The following is a 19,979-nucleotide window of genomic DNA, read 5'->3' as shown; positions in this document are numbered from 1 at the left end:
TTATAGATATATGATATGCTCTGTGCATAATGATTCATAGCCGATTGGACTGACGTAACCATGCCTATGTACATGTTACGGGACTACTGACTGCTACAGAAAAACGTGTCAATCCTCTGATACTGTTTAGGCAAAGACATTTCCCGTGAAGCCAAATATGGTGTCATACGGTCGTCACTTGTCCATTCTTGCTTGTCTCGTATCATTGTTATTCATACAACTCGATATCATTTAAGAATGACAAAAAATGTACGTAGATAAATTCAGAACGATATATCGGAGAATTTACCGTTGTTCCATGCGTTGCAAGGGTGATTAATAAAAATCTGTTATCACTATGTTACAACGCCAACAGCATTCTAGAAGATTAAACTGTAATTCTACAATATACTTAATAAGTACAACATATTTAAATGTACACTTAGTTACAACCGTAATTTAATCGAGTCTCACAAGAAACATATGCATCGATTTTGGAATATTGAACGAATTCGTTTGAGTATATATTTCATTGATACATTTTTAGAATCTGTATTACTCATACTTACTTTTGTATAAACTTTAGTCGAATCTAAGAAAAGCCACGTTGCCATTCATAACGTTTAAACTGAGAACTAAAAATATTCATAGAGAATTCTAGTGAATTTCAATATTTGGTGTTATGTAATGAATAAGATTGCATCATCATTTTAACCATTGTCTATTTTACCATTTTTATTATTTTCTCAGTTTTTAATTGGAAAACTGTACTGTATCATTTTTATTTATTGTTATAACTTAGACCTTTGTGATTTATGCATCTTATTTACACTATATTATTATAACCTAGACTCTATGGTATTTTATGTTAATCCTTATATTATATATAAACCATATTAAACATATTAGCACAGACGAGATACAGACATGACATATAATATTTGTTCGTGTCCCATGTTTTGGAGCTCACCCGACCCATTTTCATTTTTGTGTTACATGTCACGTACAACGTTATCAATTCAATATAGTAGCGATTTTAATTAAAACTAAAGTCTACAATGAAATTACAAATAAAATATAGAAAGGATAGTTATGGTATACTCGCAAACGAACTATAAAATATTGTACTTGGATACACTTCTGCCTCAGAAAATCGTAATATAATTTATGGATAAGTCAAACAGACAAATTACGCCCAATAAAAAGAGAAATAGATCAACTAAAACTTGCTTCTGTGGATAAATATCGATCAAGTACTTTCACAAATATACTAATATTAAGGTTTACATCTTCCAATGTCCCACGGTGTCCTATGGTTGTTGTTGATAGCTTATTCGTTGCCTTATACGTGTGTATGTGTGTGTGTAAGTAAAAAATTGTGTACTCGTACATATATGTAATGGCTCCGGCTGGAGGTATCATTTTTCAAACAGTAATATTCGGAAATAATAATATGTATATCGCTTTTTAAGTAGTAATATTTAGGAAACATTATTCCAATTTCGTTATAAATTAATACTACCTAGCAATAAGATATCTATATAACTATGAAATCTTGTATTTTACTATAATACAATATATAGTTTATTAGTAAGAATCGAATAAATTACGTAGAGTTCAAAATTTTTTTCATGAATTATGGAATTTTGTGTGAAAATAAAAATCGGAAGAATGCAGTATTAGAGTACTAATAGAACATAATACGTACCTGAGTTGTTTGCGCCCTGGTGGCAAAAATAGAAATTAAAAATTCAATTCATATCATTTCGTACGTTGTCATATCGAAAAGTGGAAACAACTGCAGAGATATCGTCATAAATGTGGAAAATTTAGCATACGTCGATATGTTATTGCTTTACAATGGTGAGAATCTTATTTATTTATTATATTAATTTCTTTCATTTTATATTTATATCAATTTGTTGTTTTTCGATGTGGATAGACAGTTATTAATTTTCAATCAAAGCCATTTACGTCAAAAAGCATAAATCACGTACATTGGTGTTACATCTGGTGACTACATAAATCAGAATCTATCCCTCGGTCAAGACGGCCACTACCTGTGCAAATATAATTAGTCGGACCGTAATAATCCTAAGGAACTGTCATAGAACTAAGCAGTCCTTAACTGTTATAAAATATTTTCAAGTCGAGATGTTCCTTATGGTTATTATTCAGTCAGGTAGAAAATGGAAAGGTCGGGCTTTTCTCATGTTCAATGGCCATTTCCACCCGCGAGCGACCGTTAGTGGGATGACCAACACTTTTCAATAGTTTTCCTCTGCGACAGTGTCATGTCGGTTATTGTTTCGATAGCTGTGGCATGCAGGATGTTTCGTCGTCACCGAACTTCACTGGTTTTTCATCTGTTGACCAGTTAATATCTTTTTTTTTTTATTTATTGAAATTTACAATCTATTCTCGCATTGAGAATTTTCAGTAATTTTTCTGGCGTGGCGCAGAGACATGGCTAATTATTTATAATAGTTACTTATATTAATACTTATTATAGATAAGTATAATTTATAAGTAATTGTTATAAGTAGGTAAATATTACTTAATAGATAAATAAATATTATTTAGTATAAATATCTAATTAAATCTAGTGTTTAGATCTAGCGGGTAGTGTCTCTTCAGCCTGTGGATCTGGTCCGTCGTATCAAGTAGTTCCGTGATTAGGGGGTTTCGGTGTTTGTTGACTCTTTTGCTATATCTGTCGCTATATTTTGCTATTTCCTCTTTGACTGTGGGTATCTTGAGGTCGCGATGTATTGTTTCGTTGGTAACATACCAAGGTGCATCTATTAGTGTTTTCGATTGGAAGCGTTGAAGTATTTCAATGTTAGAGTTACTTGTTGTTCCCCATAGTTGGATTCCGTAGGTCCAGACAGGTTTTATTACGGTCTTGTAGAGGGTAATTTTATTCTGTATGTTTAGTTTGGAGTGTCTGCCCGCAGTTAATATCTTGATTAGCTTTTCATACTTAGATCAGTCACCATCTTTTGATTGGTTTTTCATTCACTGATCAGTCATCAATTTTAACTTACTATTTACACGTCGCTGAGAATGCATCTACACGCACTATGCCTAACTATTTACATCTAAGAATTTTTTGGAATAAAGTGCATATTTTAATTTGTTAACTAAGTGTTATCATCAGTTCAACTACCTCTATTATCCTAACCGAAATAAGGGATCGACCAATTCGTGGCGTCAATTATCAAATCGCAACGGGAATTTACAACTCTCGTTGGCGCGCTTCTTCGCGATCGTGTCTCTCCGCGAACGGTCGAACAATTAGAATGAAATTCTTTTCTGTTTTACTCCCTTCGATCATTTTCCTTTCCTTCTTTCCTCTTGATAATTCCTTTCTTATCTCGATTTTACTTTCTTTTTCATTTTCTCTCCTTTCTTCCCATTTCTTGTATATATCGAACTATAAATTAACGAAATCTGGTTCTATAATCGTTCGATTTTATGGTAATAATACTTTTGCGATATTCCATTTTAAATTTTGTTCGCCTGAATTACAGTTAGCTTACGTGTGTTTACTTTCTAATCTAAAGTATTATTTTTTTCACTTTGGACATAATATCGAAGTATTGTAAACATATCCTTTCCTTGACAATTCTTGCTTGTTTACGATCGACTTGTCGACGAGCCTTCCCCCCACTCCTTGCCAACCGAACTTGACCGGGGGGTCATTCTGCTGACGAAAATCGGAGTAGATAGACGGGTCTTTGTGTATATATATATTGTATTACTCCGCGACAGGTGTCCTTTTCCTACTACATCACCCAAGTCACTCTTTTGTTAACTTCATTCAATTAAGGTACGTTGTTACCTCCGGTGACTCTCTACGGTCGAGGCGTCCACCAGCTGTGCACATATAATTAAGCGGGTCGCAATAATCCTAATAAACGGTCATAAAACAAGGTTTCTGGATTTACCGTTAAGGCCTGTAAGCGGCTTAAAACATCTTCGATTCAAAAGGTTCCTTATAGTTATTGCTCTATCAGGTAAAAATAAGGGAAACGTGGGATCACCAAGAGTTTTCATTTGCAACAGCATTGTCACTGGACTTCGCTTGGGCTACAACTACATTACTGAAAATTCTCAATGCGAGAATTGATTGTAAATTTTAATAAACAAATAAAAAAAAGAAAAAAAGCTACAACTACAGAACAGTCACCACATCTCTAGACTTGTTCTACAACGACAGATCAGCCTACATCTCGAGACTGCAATCGAAAACGCTAAGATCCTTAATAGATGCACCTTGGTATGTTACCAACGAAACAATACATCGCGACCTCAAGATACCCACAGTCAAAGAGGAAATATCAAAATATAGCGACAGATATAGCAAAAGAGTCAACAAACACCGAAACCCCCTAATCGCTGGACTACTTGATAAGTCGGACCTGATCCGCAGGCTGAAGAGACACTACCGGCTAGATCTAAACGCTAGATTCAATTAGTTATTTAAATTAAGTAATATTTACTTATTTATAATACTTACTTATAAATTATACTTATCTATAATAAGTATTAACTTATTATAAATAATTAGCCATGTCACTGCGCCACGCCAGAAAAAATTACTGAAAACTCTCAATGCGAGAATTGATTGTAAATTTTAATAAATAAATAAAAAAAAAAACTCAAGACTGGATCTACAACTACAGAGCAGTCAACATCTCGGACTTCTTCTCTTATACCTTACGCAACAGCGTAAATATCTTCTGTATATAGTTCTTGAAAATATATATTATAACCGCAGTGTTATACTCGCTCAACCACCCCTATTATCCTAACAGAAATCAGAGGATCGATCTTTTTGTGGCGTCAATTATTCGAATCGTAACCGTTGACACGCCTCCTCGCAATCGCGTCTCTTCGCGACTGGTCGAACAGACATACGTTTTCGTACCTTATACGTAAGATATTCAATTATTTGTTATAATCTATTATAATCTATTATTAGATTATCTTTTTTTCTTCAATCAGTCTTTTAGTTGCTACATTTGCTGGTAGCATGTACAATGAGCTTTCAAAAGCAATTTGACCTTAATTATTGCATTACTTTGATATAATTTGTTCTTTTTATACATTTGTTTTAATATTTTAGTCTTCTTTTGTGCAAATTATGATTATTTGATTTCGAGGAAAGCTTCGAAGAATTAGAGGGACGCATTTCGATTGATACATATATGTCAGCCCGCCACTATATTGGAAAGGAAACACCCAACAGATCTCACAAAGGACATAACCTAACAAACATGAAGATGGTACCCCGCTGGGGGTAACCACCCACATGTTATATTATTACAACACCAAGATATAACATTTTACCAAATGTACTACTGGACAAATTGTAAAATTTAAATAAATAAATAGAAAAAAGACTATATTGGGCAAAACACGTCTTCTTTATTAGTGTTGCGAGAGATTAATTACGGTTTGAATTAGAATTGCGGAAAAGTTTCGCGACTTTTTATTAGTGTGGCGAGAGACTGGTTACGGTTTGAATTAAAGTTGTGAAACAATGATAATCGTGTTTATTTTAGTGTTGCGAATTACGACATGGCGATTGTGTTTAGCAATTTTGATTATAAATTGTTAGAATTTCTTACATTTCTTATTTCCTTCTCTCATTTAAAGTTGGATTTAGAAATGTTAACGGTTCATTAATGTTGTAGTATTGCAGTCTGTAGTAGTACAATATTTGAAGTAGCATTTTTTTATGTATAGATATTTAATTTATTTTTGTTTTAAAAATTAGTATTGCGGCCTTCCATCGCGATTGTTTCAATTAGTTTTCTAGTTAGAGTTGTGTTAAGGGGGTGTCCTGAATTAGAATGTTCTAAAACAGCGTCCTTTTGTGATTTTTTTTAGAAGGGAAAGAAAGAAATGAAGTCATTGAATTTTGAGGTATGGTTTTATATACACGGTGGTTGGTAACTGGTGGTACAAGCGGAAAGGGATTATTCTACGCGAAAAAAGAAGTCGAAAATATAGAATAAAAATTTTTTTTAATTTTTTTTTTTTTAATTTTTCCATCGAGACAACGATCTACAGTGAGATCCGTTATAACGTACCGCACGTGTACCGAGCGAAAATTCAAAGTCGATTTTCTCGAAAACAAAGCCTCAAACGAAAAATTTTTATTCTATATTTTCGACTTCTTTTTTCGCGTCGAATCACCCCCTTTCCGCTTCTTAACTTAAACTCTAATCCTGTAAGTATTTCCGGTTTATGGATGGTCCTTAAGGTAGTCCTTAGCTTTATTGCACGTTCTTACAAATTACGGAGAAAGTGGACATTTGTCTAACGGAAAAGCAGGTTTTTCCCATAAACAATGACACCCATGAGCCTCGTTGGCAGGAGACTTTCTTCTCCCATTTTCAGTTGTTAGCCTTGGCTATGATCAATGGGCATCGCAGATCGTTACCCTCACTTTCCTAATGAAAAGTGTGAACAACGAATCCGCGTTCTTAGTTCAAAATGCACACCAACACCGAGCTTTCCTCCGTAATAACACGAGAACGGACTTCACTTCTTCGCCAATACTAAGATAGTCAACTCAACTGTTTCTACGACATTCGTTCAGTCAATACTCCGGCATCAAGTCGACAGCTGCCAAGTCACCAACGGAACAATCAACATTTCGGACGGCTTCTACTATTTACATTCGAGCAACATTGACGTATCTATTCGTACTTAATCTCACCTTTTTTTTTTTTTTTTTTTTGCACATGGAGAAATCCTCATGGACACTGTGCTGCTGCTAATAATAACAGCAGAGTAGTGTCGGACTCTTACCGACTACAACTCTACGATGACCATCCTACGCGTGTGACAGGAGCGCTTCGGAGACCTCTTACGAATTATCTTTCCGTTGCACCCTCCTCCTCTTGATCGAGTCAGTCCTAAAAATTCCCCTAACTGTTGAGTTTGGCGCTAGGGGGGTCATTGCCCCTAGACAGCATCGTTTCTACGATCGTCGAGAGGGTCAATCTCTAGCCTATGACGAGACGCAGGGTGTAGCGGGACAGCTCTCACGCTGGACAAAACTCCAGCGTGTGCTGCGCCGTGTCCCTGTCTTCTCCGCAGTGGTGACAGATGTCCGTCTTCTGCTGTCCGATTTTCATCAGGTACTCGCAAAACACGCTGTGTCCCGTGAGCATCTGGGTCATTCTGTAGGTGAGCGGGAGGCAGCGAAGGCTTCTCCATGTCTGCCAATTTGGGAGGACCGCTTCCGCGCCTCGATGTTCGCCCCCCTCGTTGATCAGCTGAGATTGCCACTGATCTCACGCGTCCTCCTCGGCGGTTCCCAGGTCGTTTGGTCGTCGACGTGTGGGACACCATTCGGCATCCCCTGACGATTCTGATGGCGGTTACCCTGTGCAACCTCCTGAGGACCAGGATGCTGCGACGACTCGCCAACAGATCGTCCGCCCATACCGGGGCTCCGTACATCACTCGGGACCGAATGACACCCTCGTATAATCGGTGCACTGCGACGCCACGCCGATGTTCGGCAGCAGGCTGCACAAGGCGTCGGCAGCTGCCGACACCTTCGGAATCAGGGAGTCGAAGTGCGGCTCGAACGTCCACTGGCTGTCGATGACGAGACCCAGGTATTTCATCCGCGATCCCACCCCGACGATTTCGCCCGCCATGCTTATGCTCAGACCGGGCGGAGGAGTCCCTCGCCTGTTCTTGTGGTAGAACCAGATGGCCTCCGACTTCGCAGGGGAGTCCGCGCACAGTACGAATCTCGCAGGCCGTTGCGACTTCGCCGATGCACAACGTCTCGTGCCACCCGCGACCTCCGACCAAGACCAGAGTGTCGTCCGCGTAGCACACCATGTCCGCGCCCGGAGGCAACAGGCAGCGCAGTACCTCGTCGTACGCGATGATCCGCAGGATCGGTTCCAACACCGAGACCTGCAAAACGCCGCGCTCGACGGGCCGCCTTTCCTCCCCATCCCTGCTGGCGTAGTATACCCACCTGTCGTCGAGGTAGGCGCGGATCAGCCGAACGAGGTAGCTGGGAACTTCGAAGTGTTCCAGGGCCGCCACTATCCTGTCCCACGGCATGGAGTTGAACGCGTTGACGATGTCCAGAGACACCGTCAACGCCACGCCGTCCCGGGAAACCATGTCCTCCGTGAGTGCTCGCACGCGTCTGACCGCGTCAATCGTTGAGCGTCCCTTCCGGAAGCCGTACTGGCTTTCGTGCCAACCCGGCACCCGCCCCGACATGTGTCGCTCCAGACGGGTAGCAACTACCCTCTCGAGGAGCTTGCGGGCCCTCTAATACCGTATTCGGGCCCTCTGGTACCGTCTTCGGGCCCGGACACATCTCGCCCTCAGCTCCGTGATGTCGGGAGTCCACCAAACACAGATACTTGATCTCACCTACAGATCAGTCAACGTCTCTCTATCGGGTCTTCATCCGTCAAACAATCGTCTACGACATTTATATCACACGTAACAGCGTAACTCTTTATTGTATTAAGTTGTTGGAAATGTAGAATTTATAACCTGTTAATCGCAGTGTTATACCACATCAATCATCCCTATTATCCCAAAAGAAATAAGGGGATCCACCTGTTCGTGGTGTCGATTATTACAATCGTAACGAGAATTTACGACGTCCGTTGACGCGCTTCCTCGCAATCGCGTCTCCCCGCGACTGGTCGAAAATGTAAATATCACCACACATACACTGCCGGACATAAGTATTAAGACACTTATATACAGACATTTAATATTAATCAAATACCTTTGACTGCATTTATTTTTAATTACCTTATTGTAAATGTGTTATTTTATTCGTATTATATGTGCCTTAAAATGTAAAATACCAAATAAAGTAAAGCTCGTTAGCTTTTCTCGGAATGTAATCAATAGGTATACTAATACTTACGACTAGTAAAGTATGTGCTAAGATATCATTTTACTTAATAGGACATTGGTTACCACTGCTAAAAGGGTCAGGTTTAGCTATTCACATCGGTTTTTTTTAAAGTTGTTTTGATATTTCTTTTGCACAGCGATCAAAAAATTGAATGTTTTGTAAACTCGTATTAAAAGAAGAATTTTCTAAAATTTTTTAAAACAGAATTAGTAAATTTTTACATAAAAGGAAGGGTGGATGGGATCGTGGATAGGGACTACTCGCAGCAAACTCTTCGCGGTGAGATCCGGCCAATCAGTATTATTTCATATATAATTATTAATCGCATTACTATACGTGATACAATTATTAATATATAGCAAATAATACCAGCTGATAGGCTGTGATTACGATTTTAGTTAACTTTATTAAATAGTTTCATCGAATTTTGTATGAATAAGAATGGCATAGGTTTTTACCTTGTAGTTCTTTTTGGGTAAAATATCATGTTCAAAAATTTAAAAAGCTGTTATCGTATTTCTTGAAGTTTATCTTACAATATAAAACACTTCGTTTAATTTTGTGTTGGGATGAACAATTATTACACATATTCATATCTTAATTACAAGATATCATCGCATGGAGTGGCTTAAGAAACATTCTGATTTTTTTTGAAGTCGGTATACAAAAACGTAAGACACAAAGTCCCATGTAATGTCATGTCTATCCTATCCTTGGTCAGTGATATTATGGAAGCCGGAAAAATTGCACTTAATTGAACAGAAGTAGTTGGATTAGTAATATACGGTAGAAAATACAGATTGATATATACAATACATTTTTGTATTCACAAAATACAAAAATGATTGAATTTTTATTTGTCAAAGTATATCTAACGGCGCAGGAGTCAAAGGACGACGCGAATTGAGAGTGACTCATGTTGTTTTGCCTCGGGGCATTGACACAACCTTGACGCATGAAACATAACGACAAATAGACTCTGGGCAAAACAATGTCGCCGCTACATACAACCGTCGAATGAAGACGAATTTGAATTTTCCAACTCTCCCCCGACCAGTATAAATAAACGGACGCGATCGCGAGCGACAATATCACACAGTATCGTACAGTATCTACACGGTATCTCTGAATATCTCCGAGTATATATCGAGTATCAAACAGTACCTACAATATCTCGGAGTATCACGAGTATATACCGAGTTACACGACGAGCATTAACCTCTTCACCTACATTTACGGGCATAGCCCATAGTGCGATGATCGGGCCAAATATAATATATAATATAATATATAATAGTTTGTTTACGTTTTTAACCCAAAATTCTCGAACGTAAATCGTAGGTTAGGGGGGTTACTTTGTACTAACGACTAATGTATACAGGTTGTATATTAATTTATTATTTTAAATATATTCGACGGTTTCAACAACGAACGATCTCGTCCTTTAAGCCTCACGTACTAACTATCCTTTTCTCACATAAACCTCTACATATATATCCACATATAAAGTATATATATAACTTAATCCAGGTATAATCCATATATAAAGTATGTATCCAATTATTGATTACTCATTTTATCAAAATTCTTTTGAAAATTTATTTTTGACTACGTCGATAAAGTAGAGGACGAATACTGTATCTGAATATGTGCTGCCACGTAGCTTTCTCCCGAACTAACAGCTGTGATATCATCGATAATGTAGAGAAATGACTTTCGATCGTCAAAGCAGTGCAGGAGGACAGGCCTGGGACGCAGCATGGTGGCGCGGCGAGTCAGGGTTAGTTCATTTGAAAAACGAAGCCGAGATATCAGTCGGGTGGCAACTGTCGAGCATGTGTGTCGTCTCTCGTGTCTGTTTAGTTGTGTCTTAAATTGCACACAGATCACCAATTGCATGTACACCCTAGTACATGAAGGAACGACAGACAGTTCGCGAACATGTGATTTTGACAGAAAATACGTTTCGTCGACGCTCGTTACCGCGTGCGTGAAAAGTGAAGGTTTTCCTTGCCGGATATATCGTTACCCTGTAGCAGCTTCGTTCGAGGGGGTGGAGAATAATGTTCTGAGCCGTGAACCACGCACATCATGGTTGCTAAGCACTTCACACAGGGTAAGTTTCCTAACCATTCCTTTCAACCACACGTTTTGTTTCTAGTATATAACTACGTTTCCTGCGAATTTTCGATCTGATAAAGCAGGATAATACAAGTCTCGGAATCGTTGCGTACCCTAGAGGTGAAAACGTGCACACGTAATATCCATGGTGCACCAGTACGGTGCATGGTGGGTGGTGCAACTCTATAATAGTAATAATAATAATAATAGGAATAATGGTACACTTGTAAGGTCGTATTACATGATAGATCACACTTCTTCCACGATAGAGATCAAAGAAATTAGAAGGGATCAGGTATTACAGTTTCGCGTATAAATATGTAAAATTTAATAGAATCGTATCTTTTGATTTCTCGACAAGAATCACAAAAGTTCGATGTTTTTGTCAACAAAATACCGTTTTTCATCACAAAACTTCAAATATATTTTTGTTCTGTTCAACAAATTTTATTTAAATATTATATACGCACACACACACATACATACAAATATTATATACATATTTATATACGAATTACAACCTGACATATAAAACAAAGTTCGAACAAAATTCATTCAAATTATGTGGGCAAGAAATACATATATGAATATATTTTTCTACGTGATATAGACATGTATATACTAATAAGAACAGAGTCAAATCGCTTGTCTATTATTATAATACTTTTATATTTCGTGACACGGTTCTGCGACATTTTTATACAACTAAGAATACTCAAACACTGTAAGACCTTTTCCTTGTTTTTCATCCATTATTCAAAAGGTGTTCGGTGAAAGTAAAATCTCGGTAATTTATAATCACAAACTGTGGTATTTTTAAGGAATAAATTTGTAGACAGGAAATTTGTATGTTATAATATAATTATATGTGAATATAACTACTAACTAGATATGAGGCTCCAAAGTAGTTTATAGTTTAATCACGTTTTTAAGTAAAGCTTGTCAAGTCTGGGTGGAGTAGCATTGACCGATTGTTCTGGGGGATAAGCTCTGGAGCTTGCGTGAGGCCGATGTCAAGTTCGTGGTGGCTTTTAAACCGTTCGTTCGATGTCCCATCGATCGACACTTGGCGTAATCTTACTCGCGCGTGCCCTTCTGAACACGCATGTTTTTCTGCATGAAATTGAGGGGACGAAAGCAAAGAGAAAAGATTGGCTGAACACCATTCTGCACGTTTCCCAAGATGGTTGACTGTAACGTATTTTTAATGCTAGAACTACAACATTGTAGTTGTCAATATAATGAATTCGTTATTTTTCATAGAAATTTTATAGATTCACTTTCATTTTAATTTATCTGGTACAAATTTTATACCTTGATACTTCTACTGTCAGGATACAGTTGTCAATAATAATTTTCTGGATTTTTATAATATATGTAATAGGTTTTATTCAAATGAATACTCTTTATTTAATTTTAAACTATAGGCGGTAAATTCTATGCAATTTATAGACATTAAAATTTACAGTTCTTTATATTCAGAATATTTTTAATGAAATTTAAATTTCATTATGATTTTTTATTACTATTATAGAATCTCGTCTTTGATTATACATTTTATTTTATTTCATTTATATATAGAGGTAGTAAAAATACATTCAATGAGGTGAAATGAAGTGAATGGAAGTCTAATTTTATTTCTATCGTTCGTGATTGGTAATCCATTTGTGCTGGTATTCCACAACCCTTTTAATTTACATTGCGATATTTGTTGGCTTCTTACCACGCAATAATCTTTAACATAATTCTGGTTTACCTTTAGCATTTGTTTGTCACACACGGTAGGTGTAAATGTCACTAGTAATTTTTCACGGAAGCTCGATTAACGAAGGAGGCGTTCTATAGTATGCGATGATTCTTCCGCTCTAAATCCATCAGGTCTTGCTTCTTCTATATACTATGTACACCTGCAGTGCAGTGATACATCCAGGGATTTCCATCTTCCACGTCGTTTCTTTTGAATTCTTCCATCGTGCAGGTCGATAAAGGTTGCACGTTCCTCTGCACTTTCGAATCAGCCTTTCTACTTGTTACTTCCGTTACTCAATTTTACGGAAACTGAGTTTCGATGTCACTAAATTAATCTATAATTTTAGTACCTATTTAGTTTTATAGAATTTATAATCTATACTAATTTAAAATAAAAATATTGTCATCTGTTTGTGTTATAGGATTTCATTACACATTTCTCAATCAGGAAAGTCTGTCAATTTTTGTTCCTATAAGTTTCATAAAATTCATAATTTATAATATAAAATTAAAGTATCGTTACGTTGTAAAATTTCAATACACGTTTGTTAAATATAAGGAACTATTGCACACGCAATTTTTAAATTAATCTTATTATTTTTTATCTTATATTAGCTACTAGAAGTAATACTAACAATTGGTAAAAGTAAATATTGTTTTTATCATGTACCTAGAACAAAGGAATGCCAGATGCTGTGAGTATGTTTCTTTCTAACGAAAGATCACTGAGATCGTTGCGGGCTCGTAAAATGTTTCACATAAAAACGACCTTTTTTTTGTGACACGCGATCCAGTTCTGTGCAGAGCAGGCAATACAATCTCGCCGTTCGTACACAATCAGCATTCACGGCAGTTTGGTGTGTACAATATGTGTGTATATTAGCGAGGGCCTGAGTTATCATGTCGCGTATGATAAAACCACTTACGGGACACATACACGTGTGCATACATGTTACTTCCGATCGAGGATACAATGCCTCTAGTGAGTCGAAACCAAGGGAAATTAATACTATGTTACACTAGTTATACATTTCTTTATCTTAAGGACTCTAGAAAATTAAAAAACTCTGGAGAACTAAAAATTTCTTTTATTTATAGAAAAGACAAGATAATTTAATTGCAAATCGGATTGAAAACGTAGACAATTTGTATTATTTTGTATCTGTAAATAGCCAATGAAATGAAATTCTTTCGTAGAACAATACAAGTTGGAACTGAAATCCGTCTCCTTAATAATCTCGAGTTGTAAAATGAAAAACCGCGAGAAGCGAAACTCGAACGAATATCCAGGCAAAACTCCTCTCGTATTTTATGAGCATTGGAAGTCGCAGGACGACTAATTGGATGATGGCATTTGCTTTGTACGCGCGACGCATTTTTATTAGAATACTTGTTTAAGCGTATTTTACCGAAATACCTAAAATAGAGATTCATCCTTTGTCTCAACTTGTTCTATTCATACATTTAATTCTAGCTGGTTAACAGTGTACATGTACATATTCATAGTGCATTCCTAACCTCTTACAATTCTTCTATTAGTAAAATATTGAAATGTAAGACATAACGTATACAGTAAGAGACTGAAACATTAATAGAGTTGAAATGTAGAAATAAAAAGGGCAGTACTTTCTATATTATTAAATATATGTTCAAATATATGTAACTGTACATTATACATAGATACTTACAGTAATAAATGTAATTAGCTTTTGTTTACATTTATTGCTATAGTTGTGTGTAATATACAATTAAATATATTTGTATATACATATTTAATAACATAGAAATAAAATTTCATTCCTACTGTACGAATGCCTTTGTTTCTCACTGTATCTAAAAATCCTCCATCCGAGGAATGGATATCAAATTCTGGGTTTAAGTCAAACCTTTTGTTACATAAGTAATCTGTCTTTATTAAATCGTAACTGCAATTGATGTCACGAGCGTGACACAATATTAAAAGGTTGGAGGTTAATTGATAAAGAATCAGTTGACTATGATACCATAGATAGTTGCAACGCATTCTTCTAAGAAACCAACTTCACGTACTATGTGTGTCATCGAACTAATAGTTACGATCGATCAGAGAGATCTCTTTGGTGAGATTAACAGGAGATATCTCGTATAAATTTCCCCCAGCGTTTCTAATAGCTTAGGAGCAGTAACTCCTAGAATACGTAGGTTCTCCGAAATTCGATCAACAGTGATTCAAATATGTAGTCCGTTTGAGAAACTTTTACAGTGTGCACAGGTATATCGTGGACATCTCGAACGAATGAGTCACGACAACATCTTGGTAAAAGCAGGTTTCCTCGGAATTTCGTGCTCTCCCAATGAATCACCGGATATACACGTCAAAATATATATTTTACTCGAAAACGCAAAATCAGAATCCTTCAAAATGTATAGACATTTAGTGTTGAAATATTTAATACAACCTTGTATTTGTTTAATATTTTAGATGTAGAAAGCAAAAAAATTGTGGAACATCTTTTAATATGATTTTTCGATTATACACAATTATGATTTATGTTGTAAAATTATGTATATGAGGCCCTTTTCTTTAGAGTAATAGTTTTGTAATCATACTAGAACAATGTTTATTTAACAAATACAATAATCAATTTGGTCAATGAATCGCATGAAATGGAACTTAGAGATTTATTTTACTTATTAAATATTGCATCGAGTACCACATTTTTGATATTATATACATTTTTGCATTAAAAATCTAATCTATTAATCATCATGAATCTTTTATATCAGTTTCACAATCATCTTAAAGTCGCAACATTTTCTTATAATAACCAAATAATCTATGATCCTCGTATATAAAAAGAAAACATTTAGTTGAATAAAGAAAATACATTAGACATTATACAATTGAATCGCAAAATTTAACGCTATATCCTTTGCTTCGATCAAATTGATTTTAAGAATAATTGAAATCCCGTGGTATATCAAAATTAATGAAGGATGAGATTAATTTTACATATCATTGCTTGGCAACGATAGTAACAACTAACAAAATTTCAAATTTGCTTTCATCGAATAAAAGTTGTTGAATATATATTATGTTTCTATTTTTATCATGTAAAACAATATATTTATAATTCCATCAGTTTTGCGTTAGAGAGCTAACTTATTACGTATGCCGCTATCAACCTGGCCTTAGTTTTTCAACAACACCGGCTCATCTTCAGTTATTTTGTTACGCTGCAAGCGGAATGCTTCTTTCATGAATAGTGGCATATCTTGTCTTAAGTGAGCCTTATAATGACGTTGAAATGACTCATTTGACATTTTTCGAGCTGTGTCACTATCGATGCCAAGTAGCGATATATAGAAAGTAAGAAGTATACGTTCGGCAAGACTGAACATTTTTCGGCCAGGTTAATATACCACCGATGTTCTGAATATGATAATGCAGTGAGTTAATTATTTCCTCCCGTTGTTGCGTGTCATCGACCTCCCTGGGAACTCCTCGGGAACTATACTGTTGGATCGTTGCACGAAAGTTTTGGCCTCGATCGACAGTATGAAGTTCCTTGAAGGTGGCGCACCGTAAAAGGGAGACACACAGCGGGAAGGACAAGCGGAGAAACGAAAGAAGAAAATTAAATAAGCCTGGCTCCTACGGAGAAACGTAAATATGTGATGAAGGAAACTGCAATTACCAAACGAATTCGATCGTTTCTAATTGAATATAAAAAAGACATATCTTGTGAAGTTGCTCGTTAAAATCGTCTTGTATCTCCGGATAATAACATCGCATAGCTCTTGAAAGCAATTTCGTTTGTTCGATTTTATTACGTTCTCCTTTCGATTTTTATATGTACAGTTGTAAGTAGCTCGTAAAATCGTTCCTCGAAACATGTACACGATTTCATTGCAAATGTTTTTATTTATGTTAGTAGCGGTATGTTTATCGATATGTATCGCTTACATGACGGACGCCATGTTTGTTTCGTAATGTAGAGTTCGTTTACAGTGATACGCGAGAACAAGGATTCTACGAAACCCAATACATTTTACGATTTATAAGAAAGGAATATAATAATCTATTTCTCATTCTCGTTATATTCTCGTTATATTCTCGTTTCAGAAAATCTATATTCTTCAGGTATATTTATTTTGTTGACTTTATTCTTTTCCAGTTTTGTAATCAAAGGAATTGAGTAAGAGATGATCGTAGCTTTTAGATTTCATTCGTTATTCGAAGTAGATAGGAGCGAGATGAATAATTATGCTAGACTGATAAATATGCCACCCTCTCCGTGTCCTTCCTTTTACATTAGAATATTCTAGCCGCGTGTTACGTCTCCCTTTCCCGTAAATTATATTCGTGCTCATTTCCACCGTACGACACTACTACCATAATGCATATTAGATCAATCTTTTCTGCGTCACGTGAACCACAACGTGCTTGAATTTGAATTTTATTCCTTTTTTATGGCTATCAGACACTAAATCATCCAATGGAATCTCCAGGGACTACCATCATAAGACAACTACTACTGTCAGATAACCTACAATTACAGAATTTATTAATAACATCTACATATATAACCGTGATAAGTCATAATATCAATAAATTGAATCACGCAGTATAATCCCTCTGATATTGAGCCCTTGTAAAGGCAAATAAGAAAAAGGCAAATAGTAGATTTATCAGTTCTCCACTGATATGGATTAAATGTATCTTGCACGGTAGATTACTGCACTTGCAGAGACCATAAAAGATGCGAACTCGGTGTACTCGTTAAACGGCTAGCGAAAAATTCATCAATCTTAGCATCTGCACAAGTGTCTCGAGATCTTATCTTGGCATCGTTCGTGTTGCCTAAATCACTGACAAAGTCTGGGTTAACTAATCCAGTCAAATGACACGCGATCGAATGACAATCACGCGCGCCATCTACGAAGACAGTCACGTACGGCCATGAGTCGTTTCTGGCTGCATTCCTATTTAAATAGTATAGCCAGAGGACCTTCGTCAACTCCGGGAAACGGATGGCAGTTCTGATAAGGAATCGCCGTTTCCAAAGCGCGAGGAAGGAAATATAGGAGAGCGAAGGAGCACAAGCGATTTATTTCATGGAAATAAACGGGAAGAACGTTAGTCGGACTACCATTCGCGAGCCATAGAAATTTAATACAAGACCGTTGCAATGATCCTTGAGTTCGCGCGAGGGTCGTAACGTCAAGCGATACTCTTTTCTTGCAAACACGGCTTAATCTCGGAAACGTCGACTGGGTCGACCGCTTTATGAGTGGGATTACGTTTAAATCCGAGCTGTGTATATCGTGTAGATTCTCATTTGCTTTTTTCAAACTTTCTTGCATCAAAAATGAATCGCTTTTTATGAAATGTTAAGTTTTCGGCAGTTTTTATTTTGTGATATTATATGGTTCTTTTTATATAATTATTTAAGATCAAAATATCAAAGTATATACTTTTTGTCATTTTTATTTGTAGTATTTTATTCTATTTGTCTTATCGTTTGGTATATATATAAGCTTATAATAAATGATTTTACAATTTGTTGGAAGCTTCTTGCTTTTAAAAGTCTCAAGTTTCATCAGAAGTGAAAAATGTATCTTCTAAGTGGCAAAGATAAAAATTGTCAGAAATTGTCAAACGGGTCTCAAACTGCGGGATGAAGTATCAAATTTCGCGATAGTTAGCGAGACGGTCCACAAAGAGTCACGTGATATACGACCTTGGGGAAATAGGATCGTGGCAGCTGACGTGCAGGTGCAACATATTCGCAGGTGCATATGTGCTGCTGCTGCTGCTGCTGCTGCTGCTGCTGCTGTGGCACCTGCGTACCGCGAGCACGTGGTTCGCCGCGATGATTGGAGATGATGCTCTGACCGGATGAGACTAGATATTTTTTTTGATTTCTTAAAAACATATCTGATCAAATTGAAAGAAGTATTTAAAAATGCAACAGTATTTGATATTCTTCATAAATACGTATTAACAATAATTCTTTCTTATTTTTCTAAACCTTAAGAAATATTCCAATTGTAGAAAAATAAATATTTCCAACTATAATGAATATGCGATGTGAGTAAAACTTCTAACTAAAGAACATAATTCTTTTTTTTTTTCTTAAACTAAAGAAATTTTCTAACTATAGAAAAATATGTATCCCTAATTATGACGTGAATATATGATGTGAATAATAAAGATTTTAAATCGTGGAAAAATACGATTCGATGGAAAATGAATCGAGGAACGTAGAAAGATTAACGAATACTGCCATGAACAGAAATGCAGAAGCGTTCAATTATACTCGACTGTCGCAGTGTAAAGGTTAATTCCATCGCTTTCGCAGTGTTTCCCCGGCGATAAACCGCAGCGGGGTGAAAAGGAAAAAAATCTCGCGAATGTACATAGGTTATATGCAAAGGATTGGTTAATGAACCGGGGAAAGAAGACAAACCACAGCAGTTACATCAGAGATCACCGCGTTTGGGGTAAGCACTGTGTGCACGATCCCTCACTTGGTTCGTCATCGTGAGGGCACGTTAATTAAATTGTGATTGCGATCAAACAGCTGGAATCTTTCCTTGAAACCCCGTAACACTGATTCCATTGAATTCTTCGAACAGAATTACGCGAGGAAATATGTACGTACGTGTATCACATGTGTATTATGTATGTTTTAATTAATGCTAACGGATTTGAAATGGAGATTTCTTTGGATATTAAAGCGGATAGAAGACTAGGAAAATTATTATACATAGTTGATAAAATATTATTTTTTTTATATTTAGAATATTTTTCTGTATTATTCTTTTATATTTAAAATATTTGTATATATTATTTTTTCTTTAATTACAAAATTTATTATTTTATTGAGGAGTGCAATTCCTTATGATAATAAAATTTAACCCATTACTGGTAATGTGTTAATCAATTATTATGAAGGGAAATATTGGGAAATATTTGATAATGTACTAAACATTATAAAATGTGCATCTTATGGATAACCTATAACAAAATAAATAATAGAATAAGTTAGAAAATCACGTACGTAGTCATGTTTGTGTTTGATCCAATATTATAGTGGCTTTTCTATGAACACGTTGAATCGCGTTGAAAATTGACCACTGTTGGCACCAAGGAATCGTCACGTACAATATTGTCCAAGCAGAACAACAGGTGGTCAGAGAATTTACCAGGTTTCCA

At 36.2% G+C, this 19,979-nt stretch overlaps 2 protein-coding genes and 1 long non-coding RNA gene across 4 annotated transcripts in view; all 3 read left to right on the top strand.

The window, feature by feature from the left end:
- Window positions 1-1,703: 1,703 nt before the first annotated feature.
- Window positions 1,704-3,917, top strand: LOC138186165 (uncharacterized). The gene is made up of 2 exons (XR_011174824.1): window positions 1,704-1,842; window positions 3,754-3,917. It is a non-coding gene; the product is annotated as an uncharacterized LOC138186165 (long non-coding RNA).
- Window positions 3,918-8,320: 4,403 nt separating this feature from the next.
- The window catches only part of Wdr92 (dynein axonemal assembly factor 10), a 122,434-nt gene continuing 110,775 nt past the window's right edge, over window positions 8,321-19,979 (top strand). Inside the window, exon 1 of the mRNA XM_069125578.1 lies at window positions 8,321-10,266. The gene's annotated coding sequence lies outside the window, so the exon portion shown is untranslated. The remainder of the gene's footprint in view (window positions 10,267-19,979) is intronic.
- Myo81F (unconventional myosin 81F) overlaps window positions 10,736-19,979 on the top strand; it is a 49,133-nt gene continuing 39,889 nt past the window's right edge. For both annotated transcript variants that reach the window (XM_069126370.1, XM_069126369.1), the window contains exon 1: window positions 10,736-11,024. In XM_069126370.1, coding sequence (XP_068982471.1) covers window positions 11,000-11,024 — 25 coding nt within the window. In that variant the 5' untranslated portion in view covers window positions 10,736-10,999. The remainder of the gene's footprint in view (window positions 11,025-19,979) is intronic.

This window comes from Bombus flavifrons, chromosome 13 (genome assembly GCF_040668555.2).
Source record: "Bombus flavifrons isolate JBK064 chromosome 13, iyBomFlav1_principal, whole genome shotgun sequence".
Classification (NCBI taxonomy): Eukaryota; Metazoa; Arthropoda; class Insecta; order Hymenoptera; family Apidae; genus Bombus; species Bombus flavifrons.
The sequence above is the reverse complement of the archived record's forward strand: the minus strand, read 5'-3'. Positions and strand labels throughout refer to the sequence as shown.